Below are 26232 nucleotides of genomic sequence, written 5' to 3' on the forward strand. Positions count from 1 at the left end.
ATAACCAATGAAATTATATCTTTCTGTATTTGTTACGAGAGCAGGAGCTGAAACCTTGAGCTGACATGAAATATTAAACAAAGATCTCAAGCATATGAAAGGTTAAATGTCATGCAGCAACACTGTTCTGTTATCTATAGATCCTCACCAACCGTCGACAGCCGCTAGACAAATGTTTTTTCAAGAATTTACATATTGCAAATGAATGCAGACAATATTTCAAACTCATCACTTACCGTATATTGACAATCATAATATACATTTTTTGTCTTGCTTAAATGTAAGAAGGTATTCATACAGTCTCATCCATTCTCAAGCTTCATCCAATTGCGAGCATTCTCTCACAATGTGGTAAGTTGTTCTTGCTAGTTTAACCTCCAACGTCTCAATATGAACCCAAATTTACATCAACTGATTTAGAGAGAACACGTTGTTCATACAGTGAGAATGTCTCGAGCGTGTAACGGAAGAATACGCTTTATTCATAAAAGTTAGAATTTATAAAAGTAAACCTATGTACATTCTGATCAAACATATTCATGGAAAAAAGTGAAACAATTCATAACATATACAATGTATCGACAAACTATTTTTTAATAAAAAGTCGATTTTAATAAAAAGAAATCAATAACATATATCAATAGCTAAAAACAATAAATGAACATTAACTGTATCGATAAAAAAGACGCACTGAAATATGTACATGTATGTTAGTACAGTACCGCGGGAACGAGTAACAGAAAATCAAACTGCATCGAGTGTGTTGACTGCTTATAGGCAGAGGAAGCGGCGAGAAGTCAAGCGGAGAGACATGACAACAGTCTGTCTCGTCTAGTACGATATTAGATAGGACGGTACGGCGTTTGCAAATGTTGAGCTAGCAGTGGCCTTTACTAACATCACATAGGTCTACACCCTCTACATTGCACGTATTAAATATACGGTATTTGGGAAGCATTCTACACACGGTTAGACTATCTACATATGTTACGTCACGTAAATACAACATGATAGAAAAGGAAGTTGACCTCAATATTATAGAAACCACCGGATCATCGTGTCTTAAAATATCCATACCGCTAAAACCAAAGTTGGTAGAAACGAGTCTTAATATCTTACACCTTCTATAGAACTGCTGGTATATACTACAAGTGTCAAAAATAAAACTAAACATTACATTATAGAACTTGTGAGGCTCTATTAAAAGGGATGAGCTAAGAGTTATTTGTCCCCTGCCAGTTTATACTACAACGAGGGGATTAGAGCTGTGGCTGTGTTTTTCTCATGGCCTTGCAAGGGACTTATATGGCTGCCACTGGTCCTGATGGGAAGACATCCATTTTGTCATTGCCTAGAAAAGCCAAATGAGAGTAGATTACCAAGAATCATATAAAAGCAATGCTAGAGGGTGTTTTTATGAGTAAGCTAAGACTAACCGAGTTCTGTTAGAAATGAGACATTAAAATTTACAACAGCATCAACCAGATATGAGCAACAGCATGATGGCTGTGGTTTATTCATTACTAGAAGAGTGACGAATAGGCAAAATATTTAGCTGGCAACGAAGCTACCTAAAAGTAGTGGAATTTATTACTAGAGAGGATCTGAGTTAACCACATGACAGCAACAGTTGCAGAAAGGTAATTGGAAAAGAGATAGCTATTTCAATTTACGGTATAAACTTAAAACTTCATAAAACTGACCATCTGAAGCGGTAGGTGTTACATACGCTATATACAACTTACCTCCTAATTCTATGCTAACACTAAGGCTAAGGAGTGTTGAAGCTAATGAATTCCTGAGACTAAAGATAGATTAAGACTAAATAGTGCCTGAAGTTGAAAGGAAGCTGCCGAGGCTAAAGGAATGGGAAAGAGGGCACAACTCACAAGAAGCGAGACTGGGCTGCTGTATGACTAGATCCGAGAGGCTCATGCTCACATCCTCAGAGCCGCTGCTGGTACGGTTGGAATTGTTTTCAAACACGTCTTCTGTAAGCAGAAAAAAAACCTTATTTAGAGTGGCCACACAAATATCAACTATCATCCATGTATAGTTAGCTACGTGTGCCAAAACATGTTAACAACTGACTAAATAATGTAGAGGCGAGCGCCAATATGCTATGTTTCATTCCAATATATCAAAGACTAACGAACGGAAATGCACCAATTTTGGCAAAAGCTGCAACCTTTAGCGCCAACATGACTGATATGAGGTCAATTGCAAAAATTGATTAACAGTGTAGATTAAAATTACTGATAGAATCGTCTTCTCATTACTAACTTGACATGAAGGTACAAAGATTTTACTAAAATTGAAATATTGGTAGCTCCAACTCGACTTTTATTTCCAAATTTGAATCAAAATTACAGAGTGGAGTATCCAGCACAAACTTGAACGAACATCATGGCAGCAAAAGCTTTTTGCTGCCATGATTGAGAAAACTTGTAATAATCACAAAAAGCTTCTAAAACATCTTTTATAGAATACTGCTAGTAGACAGTCTCGTGTGCCATGAGAGATTGTCATGTGTAATAGCTACGTGTATAACTATTGATAGATGTGGAGAGGTGGCCACATGGTGTAGATAGTTGTGCACTTGGCTTGGAACCCAAATATCTAGGTTCGATCCCTACATGATGCAATCTTTTTACTAACGTTCTTAGCGTGGCTTTGGACAGACGGACAAACAGACACAGCTCAAATTATAGTAAAGATTTGGAGACAGTTTAAACATACTTTTTGACCCAGTTATAGGTACAAAGAAAGCTGGACAATAATTTGTATTGGTTTGCATTCTCAATAGCATAACTATAGAGACAATCCGGTAAATAGACCCGCTAAGGCTTCCTAAAACTCTCTATATTTATGTACAATCTATAGTTTTTATTATTTATTGTTCGAACTGTTTTACAATATTTTTAAATCTGAAGTGTAAAAGTAATCAGAACTTTACACATGAAACTTCTAATAACATCTTGCATGCTTAGTGTCTTTGGAGTACAGTCTAAATCACATTTTTCCCGCAATACATCTTTACATATCGCGTTAAATAGTAAAAATAATTATTATTTTATTCGGAGAAAAGCTGAATGATCATTGCATTATCAAACAATGTTTTCGCTTTTACTAAATTTCAATGATGTGCAGTTCTTCGCAAAAACACAATCTCAAACCATCCTCCGTAAATGACTTTGAGCTTGATAAAACCCAGGTATATCAAAGAACATAATATCATATACATGTATCTCAAAAGGTCTTCACATTTACCTAAAAATTCGAGTTAAAATGGCAAAATGATGCGACTGCGACAGCCAACAACAAAGCATTGATTCTTAGGAATATTCCGAGGAGTGCACACCAACAAAAGTTGCTGACTAAAAATACATTTGGAAGAACGTGACACATGACACATTAGGACAGGTGACATATTGTCATACGACATGTTACGGCAGGTGACATACCAGAGCAGCTTATGTTACTGAAACTATCAGATGAATGCCGGTCCTTGCGTATAAGATAGCTGAGCACATCTGAAAGAGATATGATTCCATCTAGCCTGTTGTCTTCATCCACAATAATTAGCCTGTGCACCTGAAGTATCCAGAAATATTTGGTTTAAACATCTCATCATCAAGCATAAATGAAACACTCAGTTAGCATACAAACAGCTCCTTTTCGTATTACATATTACAAGAGAAAGAGAAGATAAATCTTCAAGTTGTTGACTATGTTGTGTTTATGGTCGGAACTGAGAAACATATTTGGTGTTTAATATATGAGCAAATATAGCAGAGTGCAAGATACCTCTGTAGAAACAAATTTTTCAACGACATCCTGAAGAGAGTCAGTTCTACGACAAGAATGAACCCCTTCTGTTGGTGTTCTCCTCATACTGATGGCATGCGAAATTGGAACCTCAAGGTCATTGTATGATTTGTCTGCAGCCAAATTCTAAAACAAAAGCAAAAATGCTTACAGTATTCCGAGTAAGTGAAGTGAACCATAGCAATACTCATTATAGCAAAGCAAAATATAGCATAGACTGCTATAGCAAAGACATCCATAGCAATGCTAAATATAGCATATTCAAGGGGTAGACACATCGGTTTACCCCACTCTCCTAGATTATGTACTTACTTGCAATAACCCAAATATTTATGAAATAATTTTGAAAATTTTGAAAAGCCTACCGCAGCAGTAGTTATAATTTATTGTGTTATCAGTTTACAACTTCACAGTATGGCAAATTTATTGAGAATGAGAAACAATCCTGCACATTGGTTAAAATACCAGAAAGGAGCCTATTACTGTAAACTTTATGTAGCAGTTTTAAAGTGATTCGTGTTGTAATACTTTTGTTTATAATCGCTGATAAAATGAATGGTAAATTCTAAAAAAGTTAGTTTTGCTCTAGATGTTGAGCTGGACTGTCATATTGTAATGGATTAACTGGATGTCGCAATGCCAGAGTTGACCGACACGTGAACCCTTGCCAAGCGCGAGTGGTAGACCAGTAAGTGTCTATAATGAGGAGATCAAGTTGTGAGTGACAATAAAGCCTGAGTATTCAAATGCACATGATTATAAACATATTATTTTTAACTCCCACAAACCACAAACAAACATAACAACTTGACCAGCATTTGTGGAAAGGATGCCTTAATACAAACAGAGCACTTCTCTCCACTTAATACACAGCCAGACATTCCCTCTCTAACAAACTCTATCATTTAGCGTGTTGTAAAACAAAACGTTTCATTATATCATCAATTTTGGAATATATTTAGATTTACTGAAGTAATTTAATTAAAATTAATCCAATTTAGATTGAACACTGCTAAGACTTACAATAACATCAAACTTGGCATAGATGTTTTCCACCTGGTCCTGCGCATTCAGCACTGGCAAGGCAGACACCCTCCTCTCCACAAACATGTTGAGTGCATCTATAAGTCTTGTATCCATGGTAACCTGATACATATAACAACATCCTGATAGCTTGAAAAATAAAGGAGCCACCGCGTAAAACGCTGAAAATGTTTGGCAGTAAATTAATAAATGAGAGTTATCCTTCACTGTCAGGCCTAGAAACCCGTTCAGCTCAGGTGAATAAACGAAAAACACTATCTTGATAACAGTCAAACTGATAGAAATTTTTTATCTTACGGAATTCAGCAAGTTCCTAGAATGTTAAACCATGAATTGCATGAGTTTCAGTACTGAATCACTTCAGTTTGTTGGCAGCGCCAACCAAAATATGATGGAGTGACTGCAATATCCAACAACACTGCATTGACAGCGAGTAGCATACTCACACAAGTGTGGCCATACATTTGTACATATAAGTGTGAGCATACATGAGAACACACACAAGCAATCACTACAAATGCTGAATAACGATATATAGATAGATAAATAATGTTATGGTGCGATGTCACCCAAACACATTCAACACTCGCTATGAAACGTGCACACCAAAGGTAAGTATTAAAATAAACACCAGTGATAGAGGTAAGATTTTTACAAGTCAAAATATTTGCAATTTCAGTAGTGATTTAGAGGTTCGTTGCTGCTAAAATCACTAAGGATTTTTCGTGTCCATCAAAGCTACCAATAACTGAATTTGTTCAGACAGGCCTAGGCAGCATTTATGTCAGCAATAACAAAAGTGTACAAAAAATCAAGATATGGATTAGGTGGCCACTGTTGGAGTTTTCCCCACGGTGATTATTTGGTGTAAATGATTCCATAGTTTAAACCTGGAATATGCAGCACAATGTGCTATTTACAGCATTTTTGATTGGTTCAAATTTTTTGTTGGACAGCAAACCCTATCACTTGATCCAAAATTTCCATTAAATTTCACTTAACCATAAACCATCAAATGCTGGTGTCATATTGTGCCATCACACCATAAGCCATTTACGTTGTTTGTATTGGAATCTAAATCATCCAGTAAGTTGAAAAGATTAAAGTGAGTCTCGTCTGGCTAGCAGAGTATCTATCGACAAACACTATATAAATAGTGTATTATAGCGGAATAGCATTCTCACGCCGATATTTCATACTAGCTAGTGCACAAATAGCATACCAGCTATCGTACACATAGCATACCAGTTAGTGTACACATAGCATACCAGCTAGTGTACACATAGCATACCAGCTATCGTATACATATCATACCAGTTAGTGTACACATAGCATACCAGTTAGTGTACACATAGCATACCAACTAATGCACACATAGTGTACCAGCTATCGTATACATATCATACCAGTTAGTGTACACATAGCATACCAACTAATGCACACATAGTGTACCAGCTATCGTATACATATCATACCAGTTAGTGTACACATAGAATACCAACTAATGCACACATAGTGTACCAGCTATCGTATACATATCATACCAGTTAGTGTACACATAGCATACCAACTTATCAAATCACCAATTTCAGGCTAGTTTGCAACTAGACCTCTAGAAATAGATCTCTAGAACTGGACCTCTAGAACTAGACCTCTAGAACTAAACCTCTAGAGCTAGACCTCTAGAACTAGACCTCTAGAACTAGACCTCTAGAACTAGACCTCTAGAACTAGACCTCTAGCCAGCCTTAAACAGATGGAAAGGTATCACATATACTCACAGTCACAATGTTTGTCATCGTTCCTAGTTTAAGTTCTTCAATAGATTGACTCATATAGGGAGGTGATGGAAGCCGCCTCATCTACATTAGAAGAAATTCTGTAAGTAAGACTATCTACTTACATTTTAACTACTGCTATTGTTACATCATACACGTACCATAGTGCTGCACGATAAAACGATATTGCACGATAGGTGTCGATTTTGTGTGGGACGATATCATTTTGGGGCGTTTTGTAGGTCGATTCTGTAATTGGCTATCTCGACAGTTTTGATATCATGTCAAAACGATAAATATCTGTGTTTAATTGGCAGAACCAACATCGATTGCCGCCGGATTCCGTGACTCACTATCGGCACAGCACTAGTACCTGAAAACTTATTTGCGAGTTCGCGGATTTCCTTTGTCTTTGAGAATCCTCCAGAAACGGACCGGCGAGGTAGAAGAAGTTTCATAGAAGTTTCTCAAATAAAGTTAGAGAGAAAAGACAACTCCTAACTTTTTTGTATTTGGACACGATTATCACCGTCATATTTTTGTATTTTTTGGTGAACCGTCTCAATAATCTATACCGAGAGAGCATAACTCCAAAGTTTTGATACTGAACGATATCGATAGTTCACAGGGCCAATATATCGTTTTGGCATGTGGTGTCATATCGCACAGCAGTAATGTACCATGCATTAGTCCAAAAAAGATTTCTCCATCAAGTCAGGAAGCCAATTTTCTTGAAGAAGCACATTTAACCTTGAAAAATTGACTTTTAAATTATGTAGAAAAAATATATAGAAATATGTATTCAAGTTTTTCAGCAAAATTAATAGCAAGACGATGAAACTGTGACAATCGCTCATGTTAGATATCGTCATAGGGATGGAAGCAAGAGTCTACATGAGTAAACAAGTTGATAATATCGTCATACACTCCTGTGTGGTATTCAGACGGTGGGATAAGCTTGTAGGGTTGTATTGAGTGTTATGCTAATAGTGGATAAAAAAAGTGGAGTGCCTCAAGAAGACACATGAAGGGCTTTGTTATTTCCCATGTATATCGAGCTCCAATCAACAAACAAACGCTCGGCTACATTTATTCGCAAAGCAATCGTTTGCGCAATAGATTACTGAGGCCGGCTCATAGGTCAATCCTTCCCTTCTCGCCATCTGATTGGTCACAGCCTACATACCCTGGACGCGGTTAGTATTACTAGAGCAGTCATCGCAGTTACAGACTGCCAATCAATAATTGCAACATAATCATTGAAAGGCCTTTCATTCTGACATAATTAGAAATCAAAACAAGCATTCAAAATAGTTCGGAAATGAGTAGATTCAGGGGAGTGCCAATAACAAATACTGCAGAGAAATTAATACATTTGAGCGGCAATCAGTTGTCTTCAGCAAAGCAGCATGAAATGGAAGAGAAAGAAACATTCTAGAATATCAATATTTCTGCACAAACACAGCTGTAAGCATCGCTTATACAGTGGACCCTTGCCATATGACATTCATTCGTTCCAGTGTATTCCTCGTATCGAGGGGTATAAAAACCCATTGTAAATATCACCACATAGTGCAAACACCCCCTGGTAAAAATAATCGAAATTTTATACTCGTATTGTACACAATAAAAAGTAGTAACACAGTAGTACGCTAACCTTAGTAACCATAGTTACCTACAGTAACTTTAGTGTATCTAGTGGTTATGATCTGCAATAAAAGGTAATGTTACAATGTACAGTACGTACTGTGGGCAGTTCTACCTTCGAGACAAACGTATAACATAAATGTTGAATATAACTTAAATGAATTTATTTTGCTAAACTCGCACTTGAAGCTAAGTTTTAGTATGTTTTTTACTAATCTAAACTCTAATTTTGCTATCGGCTAAAGTTTTATCACCTGTTTCCGGTTTTGTTTTCACTATAACTTATAACGAATAATGCTGAACTGAGGTAGCGGCATCGTATCTCTTTCTGGCGTTGTGGGAGAGATTTCGGCAAATAGCATATCAGCATCTTCATTATTCCGACGTATTTACAGTAGCACACCGACTGCTAAATTTGAATTTCGAGAAAACTTTTTATTGATGTCGTATGGCGAAAAAATCTTGTATGCCAGAGGGCGAAAAAACATTGTGTTCCACATCGTAAAGCCAAAAACCCGTTTAACAGAGTAATCATAACTCGGGGGTGCACTGTACTTACAAATAGATATTTGAGAACTCTCTTGTGCGTGAGGATATAAATGGCATTTCCAGTGAGAGGGTCAATGATGGGTAGCCTGTGAACCTTGGTATGGAGAAGGGTCGCTACCGCGTCGTGTAAGCTGGCATCAGGGTAGATAGATATGAAGTTATTGTACTTATCAGAAAGTGAGCTGCGCCATGTCGATATTCTGTGTTCCTCCAACTCGGTTATGGTAGCCTAAAAGGAGAGCAACATCCGAGACTAGGGGTTAGCTAACAGTTCTCTGTAGTAGGCAAGTACCTCATGTCATGGCCTTCTCCAATTTCTTGGATAAGACATTTTATGAGTTCTCTTGGGAGGTGCTCCCGTTGCTTGCCTTAGCTTTTCTGTCAGGATTGTCTCCCTTAGCTCGGGATTAATTTAAGACTGGATGGATGCCATTCCTGACATCTCGTAGCGGCTCGAGCTATTGGCCAGCCGGTTGGCAGCCCATAAAGCTAACCACTACAACACGGCAGCTCCCTTGCCTATCAGTCATGGTGGCCTAAAATAAGCACGATACCCCCAGACTAATTTGGCTTAGAATAAGCAAAACAGTGTAGCTATAATGACAAAATAGAAAAAATATTGCAGGTAATAATAGCTTAGCACAGGTAAAACTTGACGAGCTTGAGGACAAATGTCGCCAAAAACGTAAAAATACATGCTGAAAGAGAGTAACGATGGTTTTTGTAAAAGAGGCAATAACTCCTAATCACACAAAGTTACTCCTGAGGTCATGTGGCGAGTATGTAACTAGTGGCTCACATTGTAATAAGGTATACTGTTAAATTTTTCTTTTTAAAACTTCCAAAAGTTTTCATTTAAAAAAGCGCTGATAAAACACAAGGAGATAACTCTAGCCAGACAGATGGTTAGCCGATTGGCTCCCATTGAAGGAGCAAACACATAAAACAAATGCCAGGCAATGGAAAGCAAATGACGCCATAACTACCCTGGTAAAACTACAAATACTTTTATAGCAGTCCTCAATGCAATCTTACAAAGGAAGACATTTGGCAAAGTGAATAGACAAAGCCGTAAGACGACACCCATTTATCAAAGTGATCGCCAAATTCGCAAATAGCAATTATATTCCCACATCCGCTGCACAAATCGCTTCTTCGCCGCGTTGCATAAAACCAAACAAATAAATAAATGTCTTTATGATAAGTATGAGAACAAGAATCCAGCCCTCGAGCAGCGCTACTCATAGTAGACACGTGATTTACATTCCCAGGGTAGAATACAAGACACAAGCCTGGTCGACAATAGGTAGTAACTTCTCTACGCCATATTCTAATGAGAAAATAATCATGGAGACCTGACAAAACTAGTTTAACAGGCGTATCACTCTAGAACATATTATTGTTTGTCGCTAACTTGAAAAGACTTAATTATGCTAGCAGAAGATACAAAGCCTTTCGCAGACTGTCTGTTTCTGTTCTAATCTAGTAAGATATCACAAATGCACAAACAAACAAAAATTCCCAATATAGTTGCTCACTAAAAAAGGTAACATTTTCCCATAGTCAAAGCGTGTGGTAATGTTGAAAGGGGCTGGTTCGGTAAGTTTGGTAGGAAAACAAAACAATATGACAATTATATGTGACTTGATAACACTCATAAACATCTCATTTTATGTATTCCTAGAGGAGAGTATAACTGGATGCCAAGAAAGTGCATTTTTATTTTTATGGCTAGGGCTGACCTATAATAGCCTGATACAATGTTTTCCTCCGACTTATATTTAACCTCTCGATGACCTTTTGTTTACTAGCGTACAATTCCTTATGGATATACTTTTCAATGTAATTACCTTTGGTGTTTTGTAGTACTTGGTAAGTACGTAGATAAAGTCCGAGATGGTGAGCATGCCTATGAATTCTTGTGAGGCGCTGTCCCAGAGAGGGGCAGCTCGCACGCTGTTGTAGACCAAAGCATAAAAGGCTTTCTTCACCTGAAGAAACAGAAATGAATGAATATAAGAATGATAATGACAACACGGTAAGTAATCTGGTAAGTAATCCGACTCAGTTACTCGAATTACAAGGATAATAAACTCGACATGAACTGTTGACTCTTCACGAGTATCTATTGACAATGATGTCCAATGGTTACACGAGAGTAATATTTTGGCTGTCAAAGGGTTGATGACATGCGGGTGATGTTTTCTCCAATGCAGACACAAACGCAAAGACTGATGTGTTCAAAGCTTATGGTTGCTTTAAACAGTGTCGGTAATAGAATCCAAATGCCTGCATGCTATTGTATCGATGCTTTCAGTGGTTAACTCAGCTAAAGTCAGCATACTTTGTACTTTTCAAATTTACTAGAAATTATAATAGTGATTATTTGCCATAATAATGATAAATCAATAGGATAAACAAAAAGATGCAGAGTATCACACTTGATTGATTAATATAGAAGAACATGGTGAGAAGCCATAATGTTCAGTCTGGTAGACCGGAGTCCAATAAGATATTGTAGTTTAAATACTAAAACATATATCACAACTAGCCAATGAAATGATAGCTTTCCACAGCTGTCACGAGAGCGGGAGCTGAAGCCCTGAGCTGACTGAGAGATTAAAAATAAAAATCTAAAAAATATGAAAGGTTAAATGTCACACAGTAACGCTGTTCTGTTATTCATAGACCCTCGCCGACCGGTTGACAGCCGCTAGACAGTTTGACAACCCCAATCCTTTATTAAACACTCGGCAAGTTTTGATGGACACATTTAAGTATCTCTAGAATCAGAACAGGAAATGCAAGGAAGATGGAACTAGGTTTTGGAATAGATTTTAGGGACATGTCAAGAACTTGTTGCTGATAAAGTAAAGTTGAAATGCTAACATACACTGTATATCATAGAGTGAAATACAGACTTGAAACTAATGTATTACTATGTATAATTTGAATCTGCAGAAGTTGCTCTACATGTTAAGCGCTATAGAATTTCCAAATAGTGTAGAGAGTGAGCAAAACTTGCAGATTAGTGGTGTTTGCAGGTGATAACTTTGAAGCCATCTTGCGTTAAAACTCGTGCTCAGGAAGTGACATCGCAGTAGCACTCCACAGACAGATGATTTATGCACTGTCATCTCAATACCAAGTCTCCTAATTCATTAGATGTAAATGATTCCAGATTGCGTAAACACGAAGGAAAGTAATTTTATAGAATGAATGTAAAACATCAAACTTCACTAAGTCAGCACTAACAGGCAGAACATAGCAATCAGAAAAGAAATTAACAATTACTTCTGGAACTTTGCCACCCATTAATCGCCCATGCAAATCCTGTGGTATATTAGACCAAGGCCCACATAATAGACGTCAACAATGAACATGTAGGTAGAAGCTAATCAGCCTCATATAATAGAGTCAATAAGGTACTGGGTGCACCTGCAGACGATCAATATCGCTAGATAACCTCAAGGCTTGCACATTCCTATCAGCTAAACTAAGAGCTGGTCCATCGATTTATCAACAGGAAGAATGTAATAATCATTACTATTTCATTCCATAGCTCCAAATAGGCTGCCAGTTTGCTCATCCTAAAGACCACTCGTCCTAAAGACCACTCGTCGTCCTAAAGAACACTCGTCGTCCTAAAAACCACTCGTCGTCCTAAAAACCACTCGTCGTCCTAAAAACTACTCGTCGTCCTAAAAACCATTCGCCGACCTAAAAACCACCTGTCATCCTAAAGACCACTCGTGCTAAAGACCACTCGCTCTAAAGACCACTTGCCCTAAAGACCACTCGTCGTCCTAAAGACCACTCGTCGTCCTAAAAACCACTCGTCGTCCTAAAAACCACTCGTCGTCCTAAAAACCACTCGCCATCCTAAAAACCACTCGTCATCCTAAAAACCACTCGTCATCCTAAAAACCACTCGTCCTAAAGACCACTCGTCCTAAAGACCACTCGTCCTAAAGACCACTCGCCCTAAAGACCACTCGCCCTAAAGACCACTCGCCCTAAAGACCACTCATCTTAAAGACCATTCGTTCTAAAGACTACTCGCCCTAAAGACCACTCGTCCTAAAGACTACTCATCCTAAAGACCACTCATCCTAAAGACCACTCGTCCTGAAGACCAGTAGAAAGGGTAAAGATTCCTTAAAATAACAAGTTCGTACATCACTGATCAAGAGATCGAGTCAACTGTTAAGACGCTTGAGATGAGAATACAAATATTTGTGAATATCATAAGTTTGCGCGATGTTATGCGTGATATCGTGAGTTTTTGTGCAGTTCCTCGGCTTTCATATACGATCCAAACTCTTCATCATTATCATATGTTATAATTATATATTCACTGCATTACATATTATTCATAAACCAGGACATACAGTGAACAGTTTTTGTCTTAGAACTAGATAAAACGTTTAGTCGAAAGTTTAAATGAAAAATGAAAAAAGTAGACAACTCTTAGAGTTTCAATTACAAAATTTAAACATTCACTATATGGCAGTTTAATTTGCTAACATCTTTGTTAGTAGAAGAGATTAGTTTAAAATAAAAGGATTGAAGATATTCAAACACTGTTCTAGATAAGAGAACCATCCCACAAGGAGCAGACTTACACTGAGTTGAGTGTCAAATACGACGAGTTTGGCACTCTGGGGCATGACATCGCAGCACTTGTGAGCTCTCATAAACTTGTTGAAAATCTCTGGGTCTCCGATTACTACAAGTGAAAAAGGACATAGAATTCATATCTTAGCCCTATATAACCTGTCACGCTTAGCATGTGGTGAGTGTTTACCTATATACAAAGCAAACTTTCAAATTAAAAATTTGTATGTAAAGATAAATAGAAGGCCTGTTATACATGGATATCTGTTATTGACAGTGAGAGTATATTAAATTTACATTAGGTAAGCATTGCAACCGGACAGCCCTGCTTCAATCCATCAGTCAACATCCCGCAAAGGCGACTGTGATCCATAGTTGAGCAAATAATACTAGTATATGACTCCAATAATATGCTGGTGAGCTAGCTGAGTAAATATAATATACTTGGACTATATTCATCCCAAAAATTAATTTATGAAACCATCAACATTTTAAATGAAAATATAAATTTAAATAATTATATTTCTGTAAAATTGTGACTATTTTTTCATCTTAATCGGAATAGATAAAAAGCAACATATTTATATGTTATATTATATAGATATTATAACCTTCATAATATATATACTGTAAATTTTATAATGTATAGATCTAAATATTTGTGTTTTTTCATTGATTCTGTACTTTGGTGTATCCAGCTATAGCTATTAAAACTTTGGAATGAAATATCCGCTTCATGCTGGATTTGAACTCGGAAATTGCTTGTAGCCTGTTACATGATGTTTAATAGGCTGAACGCCGAGAAAAATGAGCTCAAAAATGCGCGATTTTATCACAAGCTAGCATTGTTATCCCGCTTTTTTGAGCTCATTTTTAAATATGCAATGTTAAATAGCTTAACTAGCTTTCAGAAAATACTGAGATTACTTTGAAGGCTGAATATAGATAATAATGGGTTTTAAGACACTCATCTCTATCATTCTAAATCGGACTAAACATCCCCAACTTCCGTTGCTAAAAAGCTAGGTTACGTCACGTATATATGGGCGGAGCTTGTTGTGCCGTGTTGTTTTCGAGACCGATATTAAAACGCTGTAAAAAAACCTTCATTATTCTAAAGTTAGTGGACCAATGTTTATTTTGAGTACAAAATCGGAATCGGTGTGTCTGATATACCTAGTAAATCTACAATAAAACTTGTACGTGACAGTTATGGTTTAAGCTACATAAGATGCATTGAATTCTGAGGCGATATGAGCCATTATGTAGGTTAAAATAGACATAGCATTCTGCGTTACGCAACCAACCCAACTAAAGCTGGCTCTCTCGGCTCATGTTAGTGAGTTAGGCAATAGGGATAGTAGCATAATCAAGTTAGTATTTGGCAATGTGCCAGGATAAATGGCAAGTGGCAGGCAAATACATTACCTGTCACTGTTTATAAGATGTTTTTAATACTAGTACAACGCCGAACTTCAGGCATGTATGTATGTATGTATGTATATATACTAGCGGAATACCCTGTGTTGCTTGGGTAATAAAAAAGTCTTTGAGCAGAAAATCTATTTTATTTTACATATACAGCTGTATGTTAAATAAAATAAACTTTCTGCATGTATTTCTGTATCCTAAAAAAATTTAGAATGGTAAATGTTGTATATATACAACAATGTTGTATATATAGGTAAATGTTGTATATATGTATACAACATTTACAATTCTAAATTTTAAAACTTCCTATCATGAAAAAAGTGGTTTTTGTCAGTTCAAATTAATTACGAGGAAAAATAAAACAACTGTTTTTCAAGGTTTATTCAAAGGTTTTTTCAAGTTTTCAAACTTTTTCAAACTACTGTAACTTTTAAATTTCATATAATGAACGGAGAGTTTTGGTGAAATAAATTAGGAGGAAAAATAAAAGCGAACAGATGTATAAATGTGAATGTGAGTGAAATCATTAGCAAGTAATGGCTAAAATTTTTTTGCTACGGATACAATAAAAAATTAATTGGTATACAATTATATGATTTTAGATCGTTTCAGTGTCGGCATCATAAGGCGAAAATATCATATAGAGCGATATAGAAATAGTAATTATCTACTACAAAAACCTGATAAAATCATCATCATTAAAAATAGTAACAAATTAACCTGAGTAACTATAATTATCTACAATAAGTTTAGACCATTTTGTGATTACGACCTGCAAAAAAATGTAACATTACAATGCACTACACTTGGAACGTACCGTGAAGAAGTTTGACCTTTGAGACAGACGTGTAACATAAATGTTGAATCTAACTTAAATGAAGTTTAGCTTACTAAACACGTATTTTAGTAAACTTTAAACTAAAAGTTTATCATTTATTTGTTTGCGAGTTTGTTTTCACCATAACAGATAACGGTGAACTCGCCCTGGCCAGCAACGTTATCCGTTACATCTCTTAATAACGTATATAATCTGTACACAAATCGCCAAATTTTAATTTCAAGAGAAATTTTTGTTGATATCCATGGCGGGAAAACCAATGCACACTAGTATGACGAGGACGAAAAAGCATCGTGGGCAAAACGTTTGGCGAAAAATAATTTATAACAGGGGCATCGTAACTCGTAAGCACAATGTGTCAATTGATACGTCATTTAGGGTGTGAAACCAGGAAAAAGGTATAGTGTATATGACACGAGCTATGAATCAGAAGAGCCTTCCTAGACCCGTGGTTAGACAAATTGGACTACAAACCAATCTTCAACAGTTGCAATCTTCGTGAGTTCAAATTTAGCACGCTGCGAAATTTTAGTTCCAAGATTTTAATAGTTATAGCCGGACATACTGAAGAACACACAGATGACAGACTTTAAGATTTATATACAAGTTGTACAACCCGGCTTTGCCCGAGTAATAAAAAAAGTCTTTGGACAGAAAATTGATTTGTATTTAACATATAACAACATTTGCCAATCTAACTTTCAAACTACATATCATGAAAAAAGTGTTTTGTGTAATTAAAATTAAGGGAGAAAATAAAAATAACTGTAAAGGTTTTCAAACTTCGTCAAACAATTTCTAAACTTCATATCATGAGGCAAATTTTTCGCAAAAAACTATGACTATAAAAGGGTTTAGATGTAAATGTGAAATAATTAGCAAGTAATAGCTAAATTAAGTCTGTTTTGCTACAATTACAATAAAAGACGATTCGGTAATGATACAATTAATACAAACTGAGAAAACAAAATGAAGATTCTGAATATGTTGAATTAATAATAACAATTCTTGCATAGAAGTGCGTGTACAAAAAGTTACTGTTCCACCAGCAGCTATCAATCAAAACTCTGAATACGATGATACTGGTACTTCTCGATACTGGTACAAATGTAAAAATGAGATATTGTACTGTCTTTGTCTGACCGAACGGTAATAGAATGCAAAGGCCATCCCTACTCGAGATAATACAATTGTCCACGTAAAAAGAAATGACCTTCACCGCGATTTAGCAATTAAACTTTACAAAAGCCAAAAATAGAAGTTCACGAAAACGCAAAAAAGCATCGTGTTTCATAGAGTTAATAGAATTTAATCACCAAATTTTAATTTCGAGAGAGTCTATTGTTGATATCGTTTTGCTGAAAACAAATTAACCCTAATACGGCGAGGGCAAAAAAGTATTGTGCTTCATAGAGCTAAAAGAGTTCATAGAGTTTACATCATTTTGGTGTGAAAACAGAGAATGATGTATACGCTATGTAGTAAGAGTGGGTGAATGTATGAGATTCCGTGGTCTCGTGGTTAAGGGAGCTGGATAATCAAACTGCGTTCGCAGTCTTCGTGAATTCAAGTCCAGCAAAATGTGGAATTTTAATTCCAGAATTGTAATAGCTATAACTGGACATACTAAAAACAGACGACAAACTTTGAGAAATATAGTATATAGATACACACGTATGTAATTACTTTTATTGGACAGTCCATGATCGTTTTTTATAAAAAAAAAGTGTTTTACATATGTTGTCACACAAAATCAATAAACAAAAATAATGGTATTGCCATGTGGTGTCATAAACATAACAATGTGTAGCCTACAAAGGATAAATCAGTGTATTTGAATGATTGAATCAGAATCCAATCAAAAATATTTAAAAAAAAAGTGAGTAGGGACCTTTTACTCATGCTATACACTAAGATCTGTATGAACAATGTATAACTGTCAAATCCTGACCACTCCTAATCAACGTGTGTGTAGAGTCAACGCATGTGTTCATTTTTTATTTTATTGTGGAGAGCGATGTCCATTTGTGTAGCTACTAAAATGACATGAGAAACTTCTCTATCAATGCAAGCTTTCGACAAATCACAAAAGACAACAAAAAGGACTTACCTAAGTCTTCAAATTCTGTCTCCATCCTATCCGCTGTCTTCCACTGTAAGAGATTAACCGTACTTGTAAAGCTAATAAAGGCATTCATATGCAAATATTATTTTGCAAATCTTTCTGACACGCAGTTTTGCAGGAAGTTGATAAAAGACCAAATCAATGATTTAGACTTTAGAGGGTGAAGCGATAATAGCGGAAGGTAATCGCAGTCATGCCGGGTAAAGGCTTTAAATTAAATGGAAAACCAGAAGAATGGCTTGTCATGCGGGCAGGAAAGGAAAGCGTATAAACCACATGGCACGTAGCCAGAAATAAATGAGGCAAGAGTTGTCGTAATCCTGATAAAAATGGAAGAACCTCTCAGCACCTTGCAAGGAGACAATCCAGCATTAAAACATTGAACCATAGCTTGTGAATCAAATGACCATTTGAGTTGCAGAGAAATAAAAGTTTACTAATATAAAATATGATTTAAAGATGAACTTGCAAAAAATTTTAGTAAATTTAATCCGAAAGAATCGGTATTTTTCTATCATTTGCTATTACTTTTGATGTTTGAATTGATCTGCCTACCAGGTTGTTTCAAGATTAAAATCGACAAAACTTGATCACAGTTAAACTCTCAGATCAAGCAAAGGTGAGGTTATGATGTCTATAGTTGCAAAGAGAGCGACAGAATAGAGACCCATAATGCTGCAACTTGAACAGAATAGCTGATTTGGACTATTGCACCTATAGAAACTATGGACATCATTTCTCATGTATGTTTGTTCTGGACATTTTAGCCGCAATCAAGTTGTGTCGATTTCAATCTTGAAACATCCTGGCATTCAGAGAACCATAACCCTTTGAACCCTAACGGCTCGTTTTGCGGCATTGCGTAAGGTGTGTCAGAATCTTTAAAGGCCGCTATTCTGGCATTCATATGGCTTTGTTTACAAAAGCTGTCGCTAAGTAACAGCAGAAACCAATTAAATTAATTCTTGCACAAGATGCTAGATCGGAATTTTCACTTTCATTTGTAACAGCTTTTAAATATCTTTACCCACTGCCTTCGTTTTAATAACAAATTTTATTAAAACGATATCGCGAAAAAAATCGATACGACTCATTTGTTGGTAGGTCATAAATGATTGTGATGCAAATAAAAAATTTTATGATCCTAACTATAATTTTCCAGTATATTTTGAGTCATGAAATGATGATAACCAAGTGCACAATAGATATAATACCACTGTAAATGTTTTCACGAGTTTTATAAAATCGTACAAACTTTTAGTTTTAGCCCGAATAATGGTGAAATACGGTTTTTTCTATTTGATGACATTTTTTGTAGGTTGCTTGAATTTTTTTCCTAGCCTAGTGTTTTACCAAATATCATTGTATTATGAGCGCGTTTAGATATATTTAATAAAAGTTGAAAAACCTCGGATGGTTGGACAGATTGCCCAGGGTTACTGACACGCATTGACAAAAATGGCCAGGGTTCAAAGGGTTAAACATCAAAAACAATCAAAAATCATAGAAAAATACCGATACTTTCTGATAAAATCTACTAAAACTCCTTGCAAGTTCATCTTTAACGCATCTCTGAAAAAGCATCTCTGAAAAAGCATCTACATGCATAATTTTATGTATGAATTAATTAATAAATTGTTTGCCTCTAATCAATTTGTTTTCATTTATTTTACAACTTGCAAGTTTTTAATACGCGAATAACTTCGGAGTGTTCTTTGTAATGCGAGCTAAAGGTGGGTAAGAAGTTGATCTCAAACAAAGGAGCAGCTGCAGCACAGCTGTTGTGCATCAATCATCTCTTGTTCATAAAACAACCATCTACCTCTTTTCAAACATAAAAGGAATAAACAAGGTTTTGGATGATAGTTCTTTCATGAAGGCAATTACAGAATGATTGGGAGAAAAGTACTCATTAGAGCGATACACATCATGATAAGCATTATAAATGTCAAGGTCATCAGCGCGGTTAGTTATGCAACCATCAGTGTATTTAGTTTGACAGCTCTTGGCAACAAAAACAATCAGTATAATTTTGACATAATGTCATAGAACTGGCATAAAAGGAACAGTGGATTATAACAATCCCTCAAAAATGATATGTAGTTGCGTTTTCCTGCCTGTACATGTAGGCTGAACATCAAGCAAAACACACAAAGCATGCTGAAGAACAAACCACAGAACAAATGATTATAAAAACAACCTGGGGAGATTAATTATTCTAGATTTCTATGAAATCAAGCGAGCTCAAACTAAAATCAATCAACAACAAACAGACAAACCTTTCTATTGACAAACTGGGCACGTCTGGCAGCTGCATTAGATGATTGTGCCTGCCGGTAAAAGGATTTGGCGTTAAAACTGGGAAAGATAACAGGCTATGTTCTGGTATTTAAATATGAGAAACAGAGGAAGTAAAACATTTAATTGTTTTTGTTTTAATTTCAATTAGGGGTCAATAATCAGTCAGTGAGGTGAGGCTCTTGAATGGTTCGATGTCACGATAGAATGTGTATTTTCCGATGTTCGTAGCGAACAAAATACATGTGTCAACGAAGAGACATTCCAAGTGAGTCTACTCGCTGCAGGTGGATGGGAGAAATCAGATAGCTTTGAATGATTATAAGGCTTTGTATTTACATAATATGGTCGTTCTGGATAGATATTCCCGAGCTTTAACCCTTTTGCAGTCATAGCGAAATTTTTGTCGTTTTGCGATACTGACGCTAGTGGGCAGAGCGACTATTATGTCACCACACGAACGTTTTTTATAAATTGATTTCTGGTTAGCTAATTGCCTTCTTTTTGCTCAATTATTTTTACCGATAGTAAACTAAAATAGATTGGTCTCTGTTAGCAACAAAATAGCCGTTTTGAGAAGAAAAAACTATCGTTTTTGCAATACTAAACGAACGAAAAATCTGAAATAAAAACGTATTTAGAGAAAATTGGTAATTTTGTTTATAGCTTGTTTCTGATTTCTGAATGTTTTCCCATAGTGCAAAAAACTTCCTGGTGCTGTCATGGTGCCTCCAAAAGCTATAGGCAAAGGCAAGGCTATAGAGAAACAAAAATAAGCACATGGTGTCAAGACTGTGATGTAGGCCTCTGCGAGGTCAAATGCTTCCAAAATTACAATAGCTAGAAAAACCATTATATGAAGAATTGACTTGAAACATGTTTATTTGTATTTACCTGTATAATAAAAACATAATACACATATACAATATAATAAATAAGAGTGTTTTAATGATTTTTTTTATCAATTTGTGAAAAATTAATTTGCCCGGGGGGTCTCAAATAGCCCAAAAAACTTGCCTGCGGAAGGGTTAAAGACAAATGTAGGGCCTACGCAACTTTTTGTATATTTAATCAGAAAATATCAGTATTTTTATCATTTGCAATTGTTTTTGATGTTGGGGTGATCTAACAAGATGTTTCAAGATTAAAATTGATAAAACCTGATCCCGATTAAAATGATCAGATCCATCGAAAGCGCGATTATGAAGTCTAAAATTGCGAAGAAACCGACAGATGAAGATACGTAATGCTTCAACTTGAACGCAATAGTCGATATCAACTATCACAACGATAACAACTAGTGATGTCATTATGCACAACTAGTGATGTCATTATGCACAACTAGTGATGTCATTATGCACAACTAGTGATGTCATTATGCACAACTAGTGATGTCATTATGCACGTATTTTTCTTCTGACCATTTTAACCGCGATCAAGTTTTATTGATTTTAATCTTGAAACATCCTGACAGTCAGACCACCTCAAACATTAACAACAATCGCAAATGATAAAAAAATACTGATACTTTCTCATAAAATCTACTAAAGATTTGTGTAAGTTGATATTTGAGTCTATCTATTTACGGAGGACCAAAGCTGAATCTCATTAGATAATTTAGAGAAATGGGAAACCAGGATAAGCAGTTTGAGTTTGATGCAGACGAGTGAGCCGCTGCGATGAGTGAACCACTGCGACGAGTGAACCGCTGTGACGAGTAAACCGCTGCGACGAGTGAACCGCTGCGACGAGTGAACCGCTGCGACAAGTGAACCGCTGCGACGAGTGAACCGCTGCGACAAGTGAACCGCTGCGACGAGTGCACCACTGCACGCTATCTATATTCCTCTTACTACCGTTGACAGATATGCACCGCATCAAATCACTGGTTTAAAGCAAATATTTGAGGAATGCAGAACCTGCTAGAATAGGAAGGACACAAGAGAAAGCTCATGTTATTTAAAGTCCAGATGTGTCTCACGTAAACTAGAGAGTTGAATGTATCTCAGAGTCAAGCTGGGTAATGAGCAATGACTGGGGAGGGTCATTCCCCTGCCTCATGCCATCTAATAGTATATAGCAGCTCTATCCTTCAATGCCCATCAGTGCTCCCCTCAGCAACATTAAATGGTGGCCAGCCAACCGTTGAGAACCTGTCAATTCTGTCGTTACAGCAGTTTCTCAAAAGGCTGGTGTTTTCAGGATAATATATACTGGATAGCAGGTAATTCTTAATATGGCCTAAACTCCACTTTTAATTTCCTTTAAATGTGAATTTCCAACATATGACCTTGAAAAATTCTGAAAGCACCGCAGTCTAATGAGCTGGGGAAGGGGCTGTTAACAATTTAGGAAAAACAAATATATTTAAATTAATTATATGAGCTAATTTAATTTAAGGTTTACCAAGTATAGTTAGTGACACATTATATCTCTATAAGCCCTTCGACCTCGGACTTTACAAATAGCTGAGCTTGTACTTCTGCTCATGTGTCCCCAAGGTAAAGTAACAGAAAAACGCCTTTCATTGATTATTTTATTAATTCATCTTTTTTGCATATGAAGAATTTTTTCATTAGGTTTTTCATGTAGTTCTATATAATTTACTCGTTTTAAAGCTATACACAATCACTAATAATATTTATTCAGGGATCATAGTAGGTGTTTGGGCTGGAGAACAAATCAAACTAATTTAAGTGTACTCTTATTGTAGGCCTACTCTCAGTGTACTCAGTAGTTTTAACATATACAGTCAAACATGGATAACTCGCCCACGGATAGCTCGAACACATGGTTAACTCAAACGGTTTCTTTGGTCCATTCCCACGTAATGATAAATTGCTATAGATAACTCGATCTCAACTCTGTTAACTCGAACAGTTTTTTGCCCAACGGCTACCGAGACGGTTGTTATCGCTTTAGAAAATCACTTTATTCCAAGTCATAGAGGTAAACCTCAACTTTTCGTAAATCATAGACGTCGTTATTACCACCGACGGCAAAATATTTTTGTCAACAACTTTTCTAAAGGTTTGGTGAATTTTGATTTTTACCAAAAATCCGCTTAGCGATCGCCTTTCGGAAGCATGGAAAAGTGAGGTGACCTTCGCATAAACTTCAAGAGAAATCGGCAAAATTGATCTCGGTTAAAACGCTCAAAAGAAAAAGATGTCTTTTCTTCTGAGCATTTCAACAACGATCAAGTTTTGCCAATTTTAATCTAAAAAATGTCCTGGCAATAACATTACCTCAAACAACAAACTAATCTCAAGTGATAGAAAAATATCTATACTTTTTGATAAAAAAGTTTTAAACTTTACATTAGAAGCATTAAATTTGAAACAAGTCATTTATGCTTTTGATTTATATTATAGTTTCTATATGTACATGTATCTACTAATAAATAAATACATGCACTTGTGACAGTGCTCTGATAACTTGAACGCTCTGATAATTCGAACACTTCCGCTCGGTCCCGTGAAGTTCGAGTTATCCATGTTTGACTGTATAAAGCAGATCTCCAAATGAATTAACTTCATATATAAAGGTCTGACGGCATCTGATATTGGTTAGAATCAGTATGAAACAAAAATTACCTGAATATTTTTAAATAGAATAGTCTGCACTGATGGAGAGTATTTCTAACCAGAGCTCATGCACGAGGACTCTAATTCTACCGATTAACTGATCATCAGCTGAAGCCTTTGTTCCATGGATTTTTTATCTCACTCCTTATACAACCAATTATTCAGATGAACCAATTTTATACCAGACTTCCTAGAAAAACTTATTCACCCACTAGAATTAGAAATTGTATATAAAGGGTTATTATATGAAGGAGACTATTGGAGCTTGCGTGAGTAATATCTTTGATGGAATAATACTGAATCATCGACATTTCAGGTGTTTCAGCGTATTATTAATCTGGTATAGAGATGTTATTAACCATCTGCTTCATGGCTCTCCATTACCTAGAAGTTGTGATGCTTGAGCAACATCTTCATAATTTTCTGATTTGTCACTCGTGTCGACATGTGGAAGCGACATTCAATGCTTTCTGCCAACAAAATTAACTTATAGGCTATGCAGAGTTTTACGGCTGGCACTATTGCAACTACTAAAACCTGCCAACCATTATGGAGTATTACTGCTGAAACCATGAAACGAGAATCTCAATCATAAAACAACTTGTTTGGTATGAAACTAATGCTGTCCTTGGCAAAAGGCAGCCAGTCAGCGTTTGTCAGAAACACATCAATTTCATAATAACAAAAAAGTGAGCCTAAGAAAGGCAGCAAATACATCACCTATACACGATGTTTCCACGACGCGGGTGATCCACAAGTTTACATCATCCAGTAAATGGTACCAACAAAAACCCACAAATCAAACCAGTTTTATTACTCGAAATATTTTCGAATGCTTCTTGTTTGTGAAAGATGGAAACGGCAATTGCGAATGATGCGCAAGAACATGCCACGCAAGTTTCTCCAATTTAAACATAACCTCTGTCACAGAATTCCTCATACTTTTTAACAAAGCGCCCATGTCAATCCAAATGCCAATTAAAACACTTATAGTACTTTTCGGACTATTAACCGCACCCTTATATAAGCCGTATCTGCTTTATTTTCAAAATGCCGATAATAAAAAACAATACATAAGCCGCACCTTTGTATAGGCCACAGAACTCAGGACGGTGATTTTTAACATGGCAGCAACTTTGCTAGTTAAAACAAAATAGTGCCTAACAGCTATGTTCCGTATTAACCGACGCTTTTCAACTCAGTGCCTAGCGGAACAGTACCGTTAGGCATTGTTTCGTTTTTTCTTTCAACGCTAGAGGCGCACTAACCGGAGATTCTGGTTGATGCGCCCTAGCCATGAAAGAAAAAACCACAGAATAGCCGTACCCTTATATAAGCCGCAGAACATCAGAAAAAAGTAGCGACTAATAGTACGGTAGTTCCAAATCCACAGCATCAGCACAATGGAAGAGTGGTGAATAAGCAATATATCTGAAGCAAACGTGATTTGCACAGATACAGTTAGAATTCTGAAGCCTAGATCCACAATCAACAAACCCACTGCTCGCTGAGAAAAAGCAGGTAAGAACAACATCTTGAAGGAAAGAGAACTAAACAGCAATCGTAGAGCCTGACCAAACATTTCGGGTACTGTATGCTATCTTAATGCCGCAAAAGTACACCGTGTGGCCACAGAATGGTTTGAGAGGCTGCCAAGAAAGAGTACACAGGAATAAAGGAAACGGAGATAAGCATGGTAAAGAGAGCCAACGAAACCAGCATTTCAAAGTTCATCAATATCATCATGATTGTAATGAAGTCTCAAAGACGATATTTAAATAGAGTTGCTGCGGTTTGATCGCTAGACTGTAAAACCACTGGCCGGTATTGGTCAACCATGATGTCTATGCCAGGTACATGTATGACTGGCAATACTACGCTGCCGCTGCTGCAGACAGTCATTTTATGCCACTGTCCTTAATAATTATTCAAGCTACAGCGTAAACTGGCGGAAGACAAACGGGTGAAGAGCGGAGCCGCTTTAAAGCTATTAGTCACGGTTGCCATAATGTAGACTAGCAACATGTCATCCGCTGACCGTGAGAAGAGACAACGTATCTCCTCATTTAGACAGTCAAGCGTGAATGTAAATTATTAAAATGAAAACATACAAATCTTTTTTATCAAAAATCATTGGTAAACGACAACATTTACTGTTACCAAATTGAATTCAACAAATATGGCAAGGCAGAAATAAACACAGAACGACAAAATTATTTGAGGCCATAGAGAATAATACTTGATGGCAACGTGATAGCTAATAGTTTTTACCTCACTTTTAGGGAAGGTTTATACTGTGACTTAATGATATTAAATCTGTAGTAAAACCTATTACAATGCAAGTTGACACGAGGTACTCTGGTGGTTTGTTTACTTGTCGCCATCAGCCAATGAAATTCATTAGAAACTGGCCAATAGTAATAAAGAAGTAATACTTGACCGCATTTCCAATTGAAATACTACTATCAAAAACAAATACCACCATACCAA

The 26232-nt window shown here is 36.4% G+C and overlaps 1 protein-coding gene across 1 annotated transcript in view; it reads right to left on the reverse strand.

The window, feature by feature from the left end:
- Positions 1-1301: 1301 nt before the first annotated feature.
- The window catches only part of LOC137388470 (uncharacterized), a 77812-nt gene continuing 52881 nt past the window's right edge, over positions 1302-26232 (reverse strand). The window contains exons 22-30 of the mRNA XM_068074959.1: positions 22075-22077; positions 17843-17885; positions 13472-13575; positions 10697-10837; positions 8857-9075; positions 6654-6734; positions 4848-4974; positions 1746-1787; positions 1302-1351 (exon numbers count right to left, since the gene is read on the reverse strand). Coding sequence (XP_067931060.1) covers positions 1302-1351; positions 1746-1787; positions 4848-4974; positions 6654-6734; positions 8857-9075; positions 10697-10837; positions 13472-13575; positions 17843-17885; positions 22075-22077 — 810 coding nt within the window. The remainder of the gene's footprint in view (positions 1352-1745; positions 1788-4847; positions 4975-6653; positions 6735-8856; positions 9076-10696; positions 10838-13471; positions 13576-17842; positions 17886-22074; positions 22078-26232) is intronic.

This window comes from Watersipora subatra, chromosome 1 (assembly GCF_963576615.1).
Source record: "Watersipora subatra chromosome 1, tzWatSuba1.1, whole genome shotgun sequence".
NCBI lineage: Eukaryota > Metazoa > Bryozoa > Gymnolaemata > Cheilostomatida > Watersiporidae > Watersipora > Watersipora subatra.